The sequence below is a fragment of the Quercus lobata genome, chromosome 4 (assembly GCF_001633185.2).
Source record: "Quercus lobata isolate SW786 chromosome 4, ValleyOak3.0 Primary Assembly, whole genome shotgun sequence".
NCBI lineage: Eukaryota > Viridiplantae > Streptophyta > Magnoliopsida > Fagales > Fagaceae > Quercus > Quercus lobata.
Window position 1 is genome coordinate 89,092,756 of NC_044907.1, and position 13,852 is coordinate 89,106,607.

General features: G+C 33.5%; 1 protein-coding gene and 1 pseudogene across 1 annotated transcript; both read left to right on the forward strand.

The window, feature by feature from the left end:
* The first annotated feature begins 6 nt into the window (after positions 1-6).
* LOC115987271 (protein TPR3-like) lies at positions 7-853 on the forward strand. Its single transcript, XM_031110782.1, has 3 exons — positions 7-15; positions 134-368; positions 462-853. The coding sequence occupies exons 2-3, from the start codon at positions 264-266 to the stop codon at positions 606-608; spliced, it is 252 nt and encodes an 83-aa protein (XP_030966642.1). The 5' UTR covers positions 7-15; positions 134-263; the 3' UTR covers positions 609-853.
* Positions 854-11,167: 10,314 nt separating this feature from the next.
* LOC115987306 lies at positions 11,168-13,820 on the forward strand (annotated as a pseudogene).
* The last annotated feature ends 32 nt before the right edge of the window (positions 13,821-13,852 follow it).

Genomic DNA, 13,852 nt, shown 5'->3' on the forward strand with positions numbered 1-13,852 from the left:
TGCTGACGGGACAAGGTAGTAAGGATGTTTTATTACACATTACTTATCCAACTATTTATTTCCTTAAAATTTTCATTGTGGTTGGGCAATTGCTCAACTCCATATCATGTTTCTTTTATTGTGTGCATCATAGGCTATTCTCATGTGGGACTAGTGAAGGAGGAGAATCATACCTTGCCGAATGGAATGAAAGTGAGGGGGCTATCAAGCATGTATATAATGGTCTTTGGAAACGGTCTGTGGGGGTAGTGCAATTTGATACAATGAAGAACCGGTTCCTAGCTACCGGTGATGAGTTTCAGATAAAATTTTGGGACATGGATGATGTTAACATCTTGACTACTACAGATGCAAAGGGTGGATTACCGGTAATGCCTGTGGAATCCCTTTTCTTGATATGCTTGGCAGTATTTTGAAGCCCTTCTTATAATTAAACAATCTTTTCCTTGAATATCTTTTAGGCTTCTCCTTGCATTCGATTTAACAAGGAAGGGATACTGCTCGCTGTATCAACAAGAGAGAAAGGAATCAAAATACTTGCAAATGCTGATGGTCTACAGCTTTTGCGTTCTATTGGAAATTGTGCAGTTGATAACTCCAGAGGATAGAAGACTTAGTTCATGGTGCTTTTATTGAAGTTATGTTTGATTGTGAGGTTGAGGACTCATTTTCAAGTTTATATTAGTTAGCAAATTCTAGATTTTAAGGACTTTATTATGCACTAGGGATTTTTATTATGTTGTGTTAATTATTTTCATGGAATTTGAGACAACGTGTCTGTTAAATTCATTAAATTGAGTACTTAAATTCAGGTTCTCATACCAGGTGGGGCATTTAAGGCAATGTTGAATCAGTTTGGCCACGTTAAAGTGTTCATTTGCAAGTGATTGGCCGGGTGTGAGCAACAACTTAAACACTACAGTGCCTTGATTTCTGGGTGTCAGGATTCTGTGTATTAAATTAGATCTCTGGTAAAAGGAACTTAAACATTTCATGCCTTGTTGACTATTCTATGGGCAACAGAATACAAATTGCAAGTATACTTGCAGTGGATAGGGCATTCACATGGAAATTGATAATGATGGAGGCAAAAAATGGATACAATTTTGATAGAGTTGATGGAGGATGACATGGGTAAGAAATTGAAGAAAAAGGTTATGGATTGGAAAAAAAAAAATTGGTTGAAGCGTCCAGTGGTCCACGTGGTTCATCATCCCTCAACTTTTTAAATGAACTGTTTTTATCAAACAGAGAATATATTATCTATGTTTGACTTAACAATGCATTAAAATGAAATTTAACTGGAATAGGTGATAAAAATAATTAAATAAATAAAATTTGAGGCACATTCTTCTATTTGTTTACAGAAATTCTCATGAATTTGGGTTCTCATAAAGGATTAATGAGAAAAATTGGGGAAAAAAATGGTGAAGTAGAGATCATTGTCTAGAATTTTCAATGACTGAAACTTCTCAGTATCAGGATGAAGATCAATACTATTATGGGAAAAAAAATTAAAAAAATAATGATTGTGCTTGTGAAAGAATCCACATAATTTGCTAGCTAACTAACCATTTGCTACTTGGAAAGGAAAAAGAAATTCTCTAAGCAGCTGATGGCTCCAAACATGGCACAATGTAATGAAAGAATTAAAGATTTTTTGATACTATAGTCAAGAACACAAAAGGTTAGTACTATCACGAAAGCTTCAACGGACAACACCAGCTGTCAGTATTACAGACTCACAAAATAGCTTCTTGGTCAACATTTGCTTTTGCAGCAGAAGCCACAGCCTCTTCCTCCTCCTCCTCCTCCTCCTCCTCATGAGGAGATTCTGCCCTTCAGCACCCAGTTTACCATAATCGCCAGCAGCCTGTCGTGTCTTTCCATCTCTCTCTCCAAAGAGGGTGATAGGTTCACCAAGCTTGCGAAGAAGACGAGTCCGGACAGTCACTTCATAAGTAATAGTAGGCACACCTAGAGCTTTAACACAGCTTCATTATAAAGCTCTCTTTACTTTGTTGATGAAACTGTGTTGCTTGAGGAACAATTAAAATAATGATAGATAACCTAGGAGTAGGCACCTAGTGGCTAGTGTTGTAAAAGTAAATTCAAAAACCAAGAATGATTGTGAAAATATATTGGGCTTGAGAAAGATGGTGTAAGAAAATTTCACTATCAAATTGGAGAATACAAATAGAGTAGTATTAAGAAATTGATACAGAAGGCACTCTCAAATCCATTCATATTACAACAGATATAAAACATTGTCAAATCTGTTCTCAAATTCATTTACATTAACTGTCAAATCTGTTTCCATTAATATCTTTGGCAGTTGAGCTTTTTGCCTAATGGAGAATGAATTGAATAGAACGAAATTAGTACAACCATAACTTACCAGTATAGACGACGGTATTCAGGCTACCATGAGTTTAATCTAATTGAATTAGGGGAACTAAAAAAAAATGTGGATTTGAATAGGGTTGCTTGTTTTAATGATAAAGAAGTGTAACAACATGAGTGAGATCTCCATATTTCAATGTCTAGATTTGTCCAAATAATAGCAAATGAATTTTATTGACTAGAGATTATAGCTATTCCTAACAATGAACTTGACCACAAAGTTGGTACTTTTCTAGCCTTGAATTGAAACATAAAGTAGGTATATATAATACACAAATTAAAAAACAGAAAAAAAAAATAATAAATAAAATTTGTTTTCAATTCAATGTTGTTTAGGAGCTCATAACTATTTTTTGAAGAAATATGAGAGTTTTTATATTCGTTAGGAATTGCGGATGAACATTCATCATCTACACCGAATTTATTGTTAATCAAACTTAGCTTCTTATGTGAATTGAAAAATTACAAAATTTATGAGTCTAAAGAAACTGACTACTATGAAAAAGTAAGGGAGTTGTTGGTTACTTTAAAAAATAGTATGACTTCCTAAGGTAATTCCTATCAAGATAAGAAGAAATGGAAGAGTAGTGAACCTTGCAAAGAAGACATGGGCAACTTTGTTTCAGAACAAGAAGGAAAATGACTATAGCTTTTCTTTACCTACACTAAAAACTTATTGGTGTATATTTATTATAAAAAATTCTCTTTAAAAGTGTTATCTTCAAAAAGAATGCCACTCTAGTTGGGGAGAACATATTTGTTGGTGTCTTAGCTAAATAAAAAATAATCAGACACCATGCGTTAAAATTCTATCATGTCTATATATTTATTAAAAAAATAATATTTGAAAGTGTAATCCTCACTAAAAAGGTTGCTCTAGTTGAGAAGAAGGTATTTAGTATCAAATGATACTATTAAGAAGTATCATTGCAATACAAACAAGAAGAAAAAGTTGATTCCTATAAAAATAAAAAACCAAAAGAAAAGAAGAAATTGATATTAACAAAAAGAAGAAAATCCTAGATTACTATATATTAAATAAGAGTTTCAATTTGATTTAAATGAAGATGAGTTTTATTTTAAGAATCTTATCCCTGTCTAAATGTCTTTCCCAATCCTAAAATTTCTCACAACTCCATAATTAACATTTAAAAAAATTAAAAATTAATGAATTAAAAAAAAAAGAAAAAGAAGAAGAAGATGTTGATATGAATAAAAAGAAGACTACGTTTAGTTTTTTTTTTTTGAGTAAACAATAATACTTACTAGAATAATAATATTTATTAGAACACACACGAAAATAGTAATATTAGTGTTTTAAACTGAGTTTATAATACATTACATAATAAGATTACAACTACAAAAGGGCCTAACCTTTTTAGTTGTAGACTAGAGTTATAAACAGCGGGCACTAAACATACACAATCAATGTGGGATAATTATTTAAAACATTGGTGAAATTAATTATTTAATTATTCTTTTTATTAAAAAAAAAAAAAAACTTGAAATTTGGTGCAACCATGACTTTTAAGTCTCAACTTTTAGTATATGTATATGATTTGCCCCAACACTAGCACTTTGATTCTGATTTCCCCCTTTTTGTTTTTTTAAGAACTGATTTCCTAGATTTTTTATTCTTATATTTTCGCTTAACATATTTCATTTCTATTTTTGATATTTGTAAGGGATACTTACATAAGTTTTTATCGGAATTGACTTCTCATTTGATTAGGGTAACAATATTAAGTGATTAAGCTATTGATTTATCAAAACTAATTAATTATTTTGTAACACAAACAATTAATTTTAATAATTAAAATCACTAGATTATTTTATAAGTTTGATCTTATGCATGCATGTTTATCCTCATTTTTGATAACCAATGAAAAGTAATTTTTTTTAATCTATTAAGATCACTTATTTATGAGGATGATCAAAATTAATTGACTTTTATGTGATATCTTATGTACGTTTTAAGTTCTTCTTCAATTGATGAGAAGTAATTTTGTGGAAACCTCATTTCCTTTTCTTGTGTGTATGTTTATTTCTTAAAATTTAGGTTAAAAATAAAAATAAAAAAAAATAAAAAAAAAAAACAAAAAAGAAAACCTTGTATATGCTTAAGGTGAAACTTCTAAATTTTGAAATGAAAAAATCTCCTATCAAGGCCCAATTTAATGTGATATTTGCCATAATGAGAAATGATTTTTCCTCCTTTGAACACGTGAAATGATAATTTACTCCTATTTGCAGTTTTGATTTGGAATTTGGAGTTTCTAAAAGCTGGGAAATTGAGCTTCTACACTCTACATTGCTAGGTCTTTATAGGTTAACTCAAAGATTTGCTTCGAGAGTAACATTCAAATTTTAAAACTTTAGGGTATAAAATTAAAAAATCTCCAAGTTGTGGGATGTAGTTTGGGCTTCTAAGTTTTTTTTTTTTTAACTATATAGGTTTTATTAAATTTTTTCCCTAAAAAAAAAAAAACGTTTATTTTGGCATTTTAAAAAATGATACTATTTATTTATTTAAAAAATTTCAATCCGGCCCTATTGATATTGTACAAAAATTTCAAAAAAAAAAAGGCAAGTTTTCTATATAACTAGTATTATGCCCATGCAATGCACGACTTAATAAAAGATTTATATATAAATTTTAAAAAATATATATATTTTTTGATAATATAATTAAATTTAATAACAAATAAAATAATAAAAATATTTTAAAGATTATGACAAGTTTTAAATTTCTGAAAGCTTTTAGTAGTAAACGGGTCGGGCTTTACATAGTTTTGGTCATAAACTTATACCATGAATAATTTTATTGAGAAACACTAATTAATGATTGAAGAAAAATGCTATACCCGATCGGACTAAGACATAACTTTTACTTATTAAAATAACAATTAAGGTTCCCATAAAAAAAAAAAAAAAAGGTGAAGTAGAGTGAGGAACAACAAATAATAATTATAACATACTGGCATAATAACATTTATTTATATTTAATTATAATGAAACGCTTGCATCTCAAAGTGTCAAATTAATATCAATACTAAACATGCTAAGATGTTTATGTTAATTAATGTAAATAAGCATAAAATTAATATCAATATCTAACACCCTACTATTGCATGAATTATGATTAAAATTGTCCTAATATTCATAAAATTAATATCAATATCTAACACCCTACTATTGCATGAATTATGATTAAAATTGTCCTAATATTTTTACTTTAACCCCAAGTAATCATCTAAAATTTACAAATTAAAACTATCCAAATTTATAAAATAAAATAAAAAATTGAAAGAAAAATTCACAATAACACACACATAAATATATAGACACAAAGAAACTCTAAATTCAATAATTACAAACAATATTAATTTCTAAACATTAAAAAAAAAAAAAAAATCTGGAATTAGAGTTAAAGTAAATATACTCGCATGAAAATTGAATTAACTTTGATAGCAAGGGAGAGGCAACGAAGTCTTGGAGATTTCACATCACCTTAAATATCAATTGTTTTTACATCATCCTTTTTGTATTTAATCAATTTTCTGTCTCCATTCTTTGTGGAGTGATGTTCATTATCATGGTTTTGGATGCTCAAATCTTGGTCTTGTGGCTACTTATGGGATCTACACATATTGGAAAACAGATCTTTCAAAAAGTGAATAAGATTTTTGTTAAAATTAATCTGTTAGTTTTCATGAAAGATATACAATCAGTTCTAAAGACCATAATAAGCATATAAATTATATCAAAGTTAACAAAAATACGTAAACAACAGGCAACCTGCACAAAAAACATGTGGGGTCCAATAATTTGTGGCCCTGACCCATTTTTACATTAAGGCCCAAGGCCTGAGCCGAGGAAGGGTATAGCCGAGGATGGGTAATAAAAGTCCAAACAGTCTTGAGATACAGTCGAGGATGATTCTGTCCTCGGCATATTCGAGGTCCCCCTGGAAGGAAGGGCAAAAACGGTATAGGAACAGTTTGGGAAAAAATCTAAAATATCTATGTCAATAGAGAAGGAGATACTGGATAATATAACGACCAAGGACAAAGGGAAAGCTGCCATTACTGTTATTCAATACTCTGCACCTGACAGAGCCATACTGTTCAGTTTTTACAATCACCCCCAACCACTCTGAGTATGGGCTGATGGGACAAGTATCAGTCTTGGAAAAGTCGATCCTACACGTGGACGAAGGATAAGGAACGCAGGCTAATATAAAAAGAGGGACAAGCAATCCGAGGAAAAAGGCTGGGAAAAATGGCCAAAAACCAAAGCCTCCTAGCCTGCCTCCAGGAGAAGACTCCTAGGACGAACACGATTTAATTATGTATGAACATCACGGAAAATCTACCGTCTGGTGACCAAGGCTTAGCCTTTCAAATCCACGCTCTATAAATGATATTGTTTGAGCCTTTATACGTGCGAACCCAACATTATTATGGGTCGTTACAAATCGTGTCCTTACAATTGGCGCCGTCTGTGGGGAAGGCTTGTGTGTTGGCACAGGCGGTAGGTCGAGACAGTCCCCTTGTCATTTCCAAACAGCTGGTTGTAGCGTTCTAGCGTAAAGTTCCACTAAGGGCTATGTTTCTTTACTAGGGGCTGCGCTTCGTATCGTCAGCAGCATGGATGGTTCTAGGGGCTTGGCTGAGGAGCTAATTCCCCTTAAACCAAGGTTCCATGCCATAACCGAGGGGTTAATTCCCCCAGCTAATTAGAAATCAAGTTTTGGACAGAACCAAGGTATTGCATGGTCCTCGGACTCAAACCTATGGGGAAACCAACTACTTATAAATATCAAGTTTTGGACAGAACCAAGGTATTGCATGGTCCTCGGACTCAAACCTATGGGGAACCAACTACTTATAAATATCAAGTTTTGGACAGAACCAAAATATTGCATGGTCCTCGGACTCAAACCTATGTGGAAACCAACTACTTAGAAATCAAGTTTTGGACAGAGGTATTGCATGGTCCTCGAACTCAAACCTATGGGAAAACCAACTACTTATAAATATCAAGTTTTGGACAGAACCAAGGTATTGCATGGTCCTCGGACTCAAACCTATGGGGAAACCAACTACTTATAAATATCAAGTTTTGGACAGAACTAAGGTATTGCATGGTTCTCGGACTCAAACCTATGGGAAAACCAACTACTTATAAATATCAAGTTTTGGACAGAACCAAGGTATTGCATGGTCCTCGGGCTCAAACCTATGGGGAACCAACTACTTATAAATATCAAGTTTTGGACAGAACCAAAATATTGCATGGTCCTCGGACTCAAACCTATGTGGAAACCAACTACTTAGAAATCAAGTTTTGGACAGAGGTATTGCATGGTCCTCGAACTCAAACCTATGGGAAAACCAACTACTTATAAATATCAAGTTTTGGACAGAACCAAGGTATTGCATGGTCCTCGGACTCAAACCTATGGGGAAACCAACTACTTAGAAATCAAGTTTTGGACAAAACCAAGGTATTGCATGGTCCTCGGACTCAAACCTATGGGGAAACCAACTACTTATAAATATCAAGTTTTGGACAGAACCAAGGTATTGCATGGTCCTCAGACTCAAACCTATGGGAAACCCAACTACTTATAAATATCAAGTTTTGGACAGAATCAAGGTATTACATGGTCCTTGAACTCAAACCTATGGGGAAGTCAGCTACTTAAGAAGAATTCTAAGTCGCTCAGTCCTCGGACCAAATACCAAAAAAGGTCAAGGTTATGAAAGTTATTAGGAGGATGGCGAAACGCCTTATTACTCAACGACCAACAGGGGTTGTACATTTTGGGTTATATATCCTCGGATGATTACTTCCTACATGGCATTGAGCATTCAGCCATCACCCCTCGCTCAAGTTTGGGGTATGCAACCCATTTTCAGGTTGGTCTTATTGTACACGATACCTCTAATTAGTTCACAATAACATCTTTTTTCTTAGTAAGGGATTTCGGCCCTAAGTATTGTTTTCTCAAGTCGGCGTTATTATGCCAGACAGCCCTAATAAGCTTATCATAATATCTTTTCCTTTTCTTCTTAGTAAGGATTTCAGCCCTAAGTATCATTTGTTCAATTCAGTATTATTATGTCAGATAGTTTCAATAAGCACAGAGCAAGATCTTTTTATTAACTGGGATTTCGGCCCTAAGCATCGTTCAAAGTATAGAAAAAAAAAAAAAAAGTCACAAAGTAGTACGTCTATTCACGACATAACCATTTCAAAAAGAAGAGATAGAATATACGAAATAAAGTAATGATGACTTTTATTAATATAAAGAGGTATTATAGCATACAATGAAGGGCTTAAACAAGCCTATATAGAAAACGAGTTACAAAAACAATAAAAAAAAAAAGTAACAAACAAACAGCCAGAAATCTTTTTAAGCTCTGCTCCCAAGTCTTTCCAAATTCTGCCCCAGTAGCACCCATATTGAGAGGAGGACCTTCCTTGGTGAGGGAGGAGAAGAAGAGGAAGAAGGAAAAGCACCATGATGGATTTGGTGATGGGAAAGAAGAAGAAGGGGAGGCAAAAGAAGGCACCAGTGAAGGAAGAGAGGAAGAAGCAGGGATACTTTGTCCCTGCGTAGGTCCTGACTCCTAACACGCTGGTGCCATGTTAGCTATGCTCATCAAAGAGCGGCTGGTACTGATAATGGGTGACCCTAGCTCAGTCGCACCAAAAGTTTGACGCAACGAGCCCCTGCTTCGGATTTTGGCTGAAAGGAGGATAAAAGTATCTTGAGTCTCTGTCATCCCTGCCCTGACCGAGCCATTTTGAACTTCACAAGAACATAGCATTTCTGGGAAGGGAATGGTCTCATCATTCCCGCTCCTCTCTCGAACATATCACAATTCAAGGTGTAAGCGAGCGGATAAGGGAAACTCTGGAGGAGGCTAAGGGTTTTCAGACTTTAAAAGGATTGAAAGGTCTCTGTGTAAGGGAGGTAGCCTCTTGCTTTCCTTCTTATATGAAGGGCAAAACGGGAGGCATTTAATCTGTCCAAATTTCCAGGGAAATCTGTAAACGAGAATACGCCCACTCCATTTCCCCATGCCGTCAATAACCGTCGAATTTAAATGGTCTCGAAAAGGGGAAATCATTAAAGGCGCGTTTCGGATAATGAAGCGGCAGGAACGCATCATGAATGAATTCAAAGGAATGTCTCGTAGCCCGGTATGTTTCCTAGATAGATGAAGAGACACCCACATTGATGAAGACCAGAGCTAAACGAGCCGTAATAAAGGCTTAGCATTATCAAAATCCTCCTCTCCAACCAAGAGGTCGGACAGCAGGGTTTTGAGGGGCTATTGTGGGGTCCAATAATTTGTGGCCCTGACCCATTTTTACATTAGGGCCCAAGGCCCGAGCTGAGGAAGGGTATAGCTGAGGATGGATAATAAAAGTCCAAATAGTCTTGAGACATAGCCGATGATGATTCTGTCCTCAGCATATCCGAGGTCCCCCTGGAAGGAAGGGCAAAAACGGTATAGGAACAGTTTGGGAAAAAATCTAAAATATCTATGTCAATAAAGAAGGAGACACTGGATAGTATAACGACCAAGGACAAAGGGAAAGCTACCATTACTGTCATTCAATACTCTGCACCTGACAGAGCCATACTGTTCAGCTTTTACAACCACCCCCAACCACTCTGGGTATGGGCTGATGGGACAAATATCAGTCTTGGAAAAGTCGATCCTACACGTGGACGAAGGATAAGGAACGCAGGCTAATATAAAAAGAGGGACAAGCAATCCGGGGAAAGAGGCTGGGAAAAATGGCAAAAAACCAGAGCCTCCCAGCCCGCCTCCAAGAGAAGACTTCTAGGGCGAACACGATTTAATTATGTATGAACACCACGGAAAATCCACCGTCTGGTGACCAAGGCTTAGTATTTGTTTGAGCCTTTATACGTGCGAACCCAACATTATTATGGGTCGTTACAAATCATGTCCTTACAAAACATATTCAATTTGATGAAAAAAAAAATAAAGAAGGGAATTTTATGAAAAAAACAAAAAGAAGGCAAATACATTTATGCAAGTTTCATAGGTAAGGTAAGTATGAAAAGGAAAGAATACATCAAGGACTATACGGTAGGAAAAGGAAAAAATATACCAAACCGTATATACCCCCACTTTTATATTAGATAATTTTAAGTTGTAACGAAGTTGATAACTTGATATGAACAAAAAGAAAAAGGAGTTTACGTAATTAAGAAGTTTATGTTAATTACATATTAGTTTTTTTTTTTTTTAAACTTTTTCCCAAAAAAATAGTTAATGTTATTAGATTGTTATTAGAATTTCTTTTAGTTTACATTTTTTTTTTTGGGAACAATTTTTAGTTTACGTTAAAGTTAATAAATATTAGCTATTTTTTGGTTATTTATTCCAAAAGGAAAAAAAAAAATTCTTGAGAAGAAAAAATAATGCTTTTAAATTTGTTATTTTATTATTAGAAAATAGATGAAATAGGATAAATGTTTATCTAAAAAAAAAAATACTAACATAAGCTAGTAAAATTATTTTTTTATAAAAAAAAAAAAAGAAAAAGTAGAAATTTATTAGAACATTTATTATTATTTTATTCAAAGAAGTTGTTAAAGATATTTTTTTTTTATTTTATTGAAAAACTTAAGTGAATGAATTTATTAAAAAATTTCTACATTTTAAGGAAATCACAATCATGACTTTCAAGTCTAACTTTTATAGATATTTGAAAGGACCCACTTCCATTCTAAAATCTAAATTCATAGACGACACACCCAAAACAAATCCTAAAAATCCCTCCAATACGACTCGACAATGGCTCGAGGACGGAAGAAAAAGGAGTACCGGAACTGGCTGGGTCTCCCAAATGACTTGACGGTGTCGATTCTCCAGAGGCTGGGCGCAATCTATCTCTTAGATATCAACATCGAGATAATGTGGAAGCACGCCATCGATCGCAGTTGCGAGATATCAACATCGACTACTTTGCCTCCGACCAACCCCTCCTCTACATCACCCAAAGGTATATATATATATATATATATCTCGATTTCTGTTTAATTTATTATTATTATTATTATTATTTGGTTTTGGTGTAATTTTATTATTGGTAAAGATTAAGAAATTTGGGTTCAATCCCGCCTAAAATACATTAAAAATAAAACCAATTGGCGTGTTGGTTTGATGATAAAGATTTTAGTTTATTGTTTAGTTTAAAATACATGTACTTTACTTGTTTTTATTATGTTTTTTGTATTTTAATATTAATGTTATAATAATAATAATAATAATAATAATAATAAAATGTATGAATCACTTTGTTTGTTTAATCGAGTCAATTGTTGGTTCTGTTTTGATAACTATGCAAAGTAATCCTAAGAAACTACATTATCAATAAAAGAAAGGGAATTGTTAAAAGAGTTGGCATCACATGTCACATGTTCTTATTATTTTGGATCACTTGAACAAAGATCTCAAGTGTTTGGGTTTCAACTCAGAATCACTGTATTAAGCAACACATGTATCTTTCTCTGTTTTATATAGAGCGGTTACAAACTTGGAATAGTTTGGTTGCTTTTGATATTTGGTTAAGTTTTTGCTTATGCTGTCAGCTGATACATGGATTGATAGCTTCAAATTCAGGTAGGAAGTTTGGATGATTTGGCCTAGAGAATGTTCCTAACTAGATATGTTTGTTTTCTTATTCTTTGAACAATTTTTCTGTGTACAATAGAAAATAAGCAGTACACCAACACATTGCAGCCCTCCTATAGAGAATATTTCTTTTTTTGATGACTTACTGCAGTTCACAATCTAAATGGTGGGTTCAAGCTATTTGTCTCCAATATTGGATTTGCAGATGCAAAATTCTTCCACAATTTTGTTTTTACTTGTCTCTTTATGGCTACTGGTTCATTTTTTATTGCATCCTTGGTATATTTGCAGTACAAGTTCCACAATTTTGTATTTACTTGTCTCTTTATGGCTGCTGGTTCAATTTTTTATCACATCCTTGGTATTTTTGCAGTACAAGTCAGCTTAGTCGCCTTTGTCTTGTATGTTGCTATTACATTACGGATAAGAAATTGAGTGAATTGGCAGCAAAACTTCCATTATTGGAGGAGCTAGACATGATGATTTCTTCAACGTCAGAAGAACTTTTGAAAGCTTTGAAAGCTTTTGGGCGCTATTGTCCTCTTTTGAAATCATTAAAATGGAACCAGCTTTGGGATGGCAACCTCGCATTCGCATAGAGGATGATGAGGAGTTTGATGACGACGACGAGGCACTTGCTATTGCAAAGAACATGCCCGAATTGCGCCACTTCCGGCTTAATGGAAATAGGGTGACGAATGATGGTTTGCAGGCCATACTTGACGGTTGTCCTCACCTTGAATCACTTGACTTAAGGAAATGTTTCAATTTCACTCTCTCAGGAAATTTGGGAAAAAGATGTGTTGAACGGATTAAAAACTTGCGGCATCCCAATGATTCCACTCATGACTACGGAATCATGGCAGAAATTTCTGATTATGGACCATTTGATGAAGATAACTTTTATTAATTTTTTGAGAGGAGATCAAGATGACTTGGGAGATTTTTATTTTGACTAGTTCTTTATTATTATTATTTTTTTTTTAAGAATTTGAAATTTTAATCTATAGTTTCTAATCAACTAACATAACCTATCCATGCGAATGCCATCCAGCATGTCTTATGACTTTTGAAAGCGGGAGGAATAGAGTAAAAGGAAAAAAAAAAAATTGTGTATAACCTCCTAGTTGGATTTATTTTAGAAAAGATTTTGGATCCATCATGTGACTGATTTGTATGTCAAGTAAATTCCATGGTGCCTACTATGCTTAGTTATCTATCGATTAATCTTTTGTTCAATTTCATTTAATAAGTAACCTGGTGAGACTTTTTGGCTTTTGGGTTATGTGAATTACAATAACTTCTCATAGTGGTTGCCTTATTCCATATAACCTTAATATATTTACATTTTCTTTAAAAGAAACATATCATACATTTTAATTTTGAAAAAAAAAAGGGAGGTATTGTAATCAACTAATCATCCTTTAGGAAAGGCCGAAAGGAATTGGTGTTTTTGTTTTCAGAACAATGTGAAAAAAAACTTCATACAAGTGTGTTGAAAAACTTTATTTTTAGGTAACTTATAATGCAAAAGTGTGTATTGGGTATTTGGGTATGAGCATCAATTTTTAAGAAAATGTTGTTTTTAGTGACACAATGTGAGGTCTGAATTTTTCAAAATATTTACCGTGCTGTAAATATTTAGCATGGAATGTTTTTAGAATGTTTATTTTAAATATTTTAAAATTGAAAATTGTATTCTGAAAACTCTATATACTTATTTTTGAAACCGATGAAAACTCTATATGCTAAAATATTTC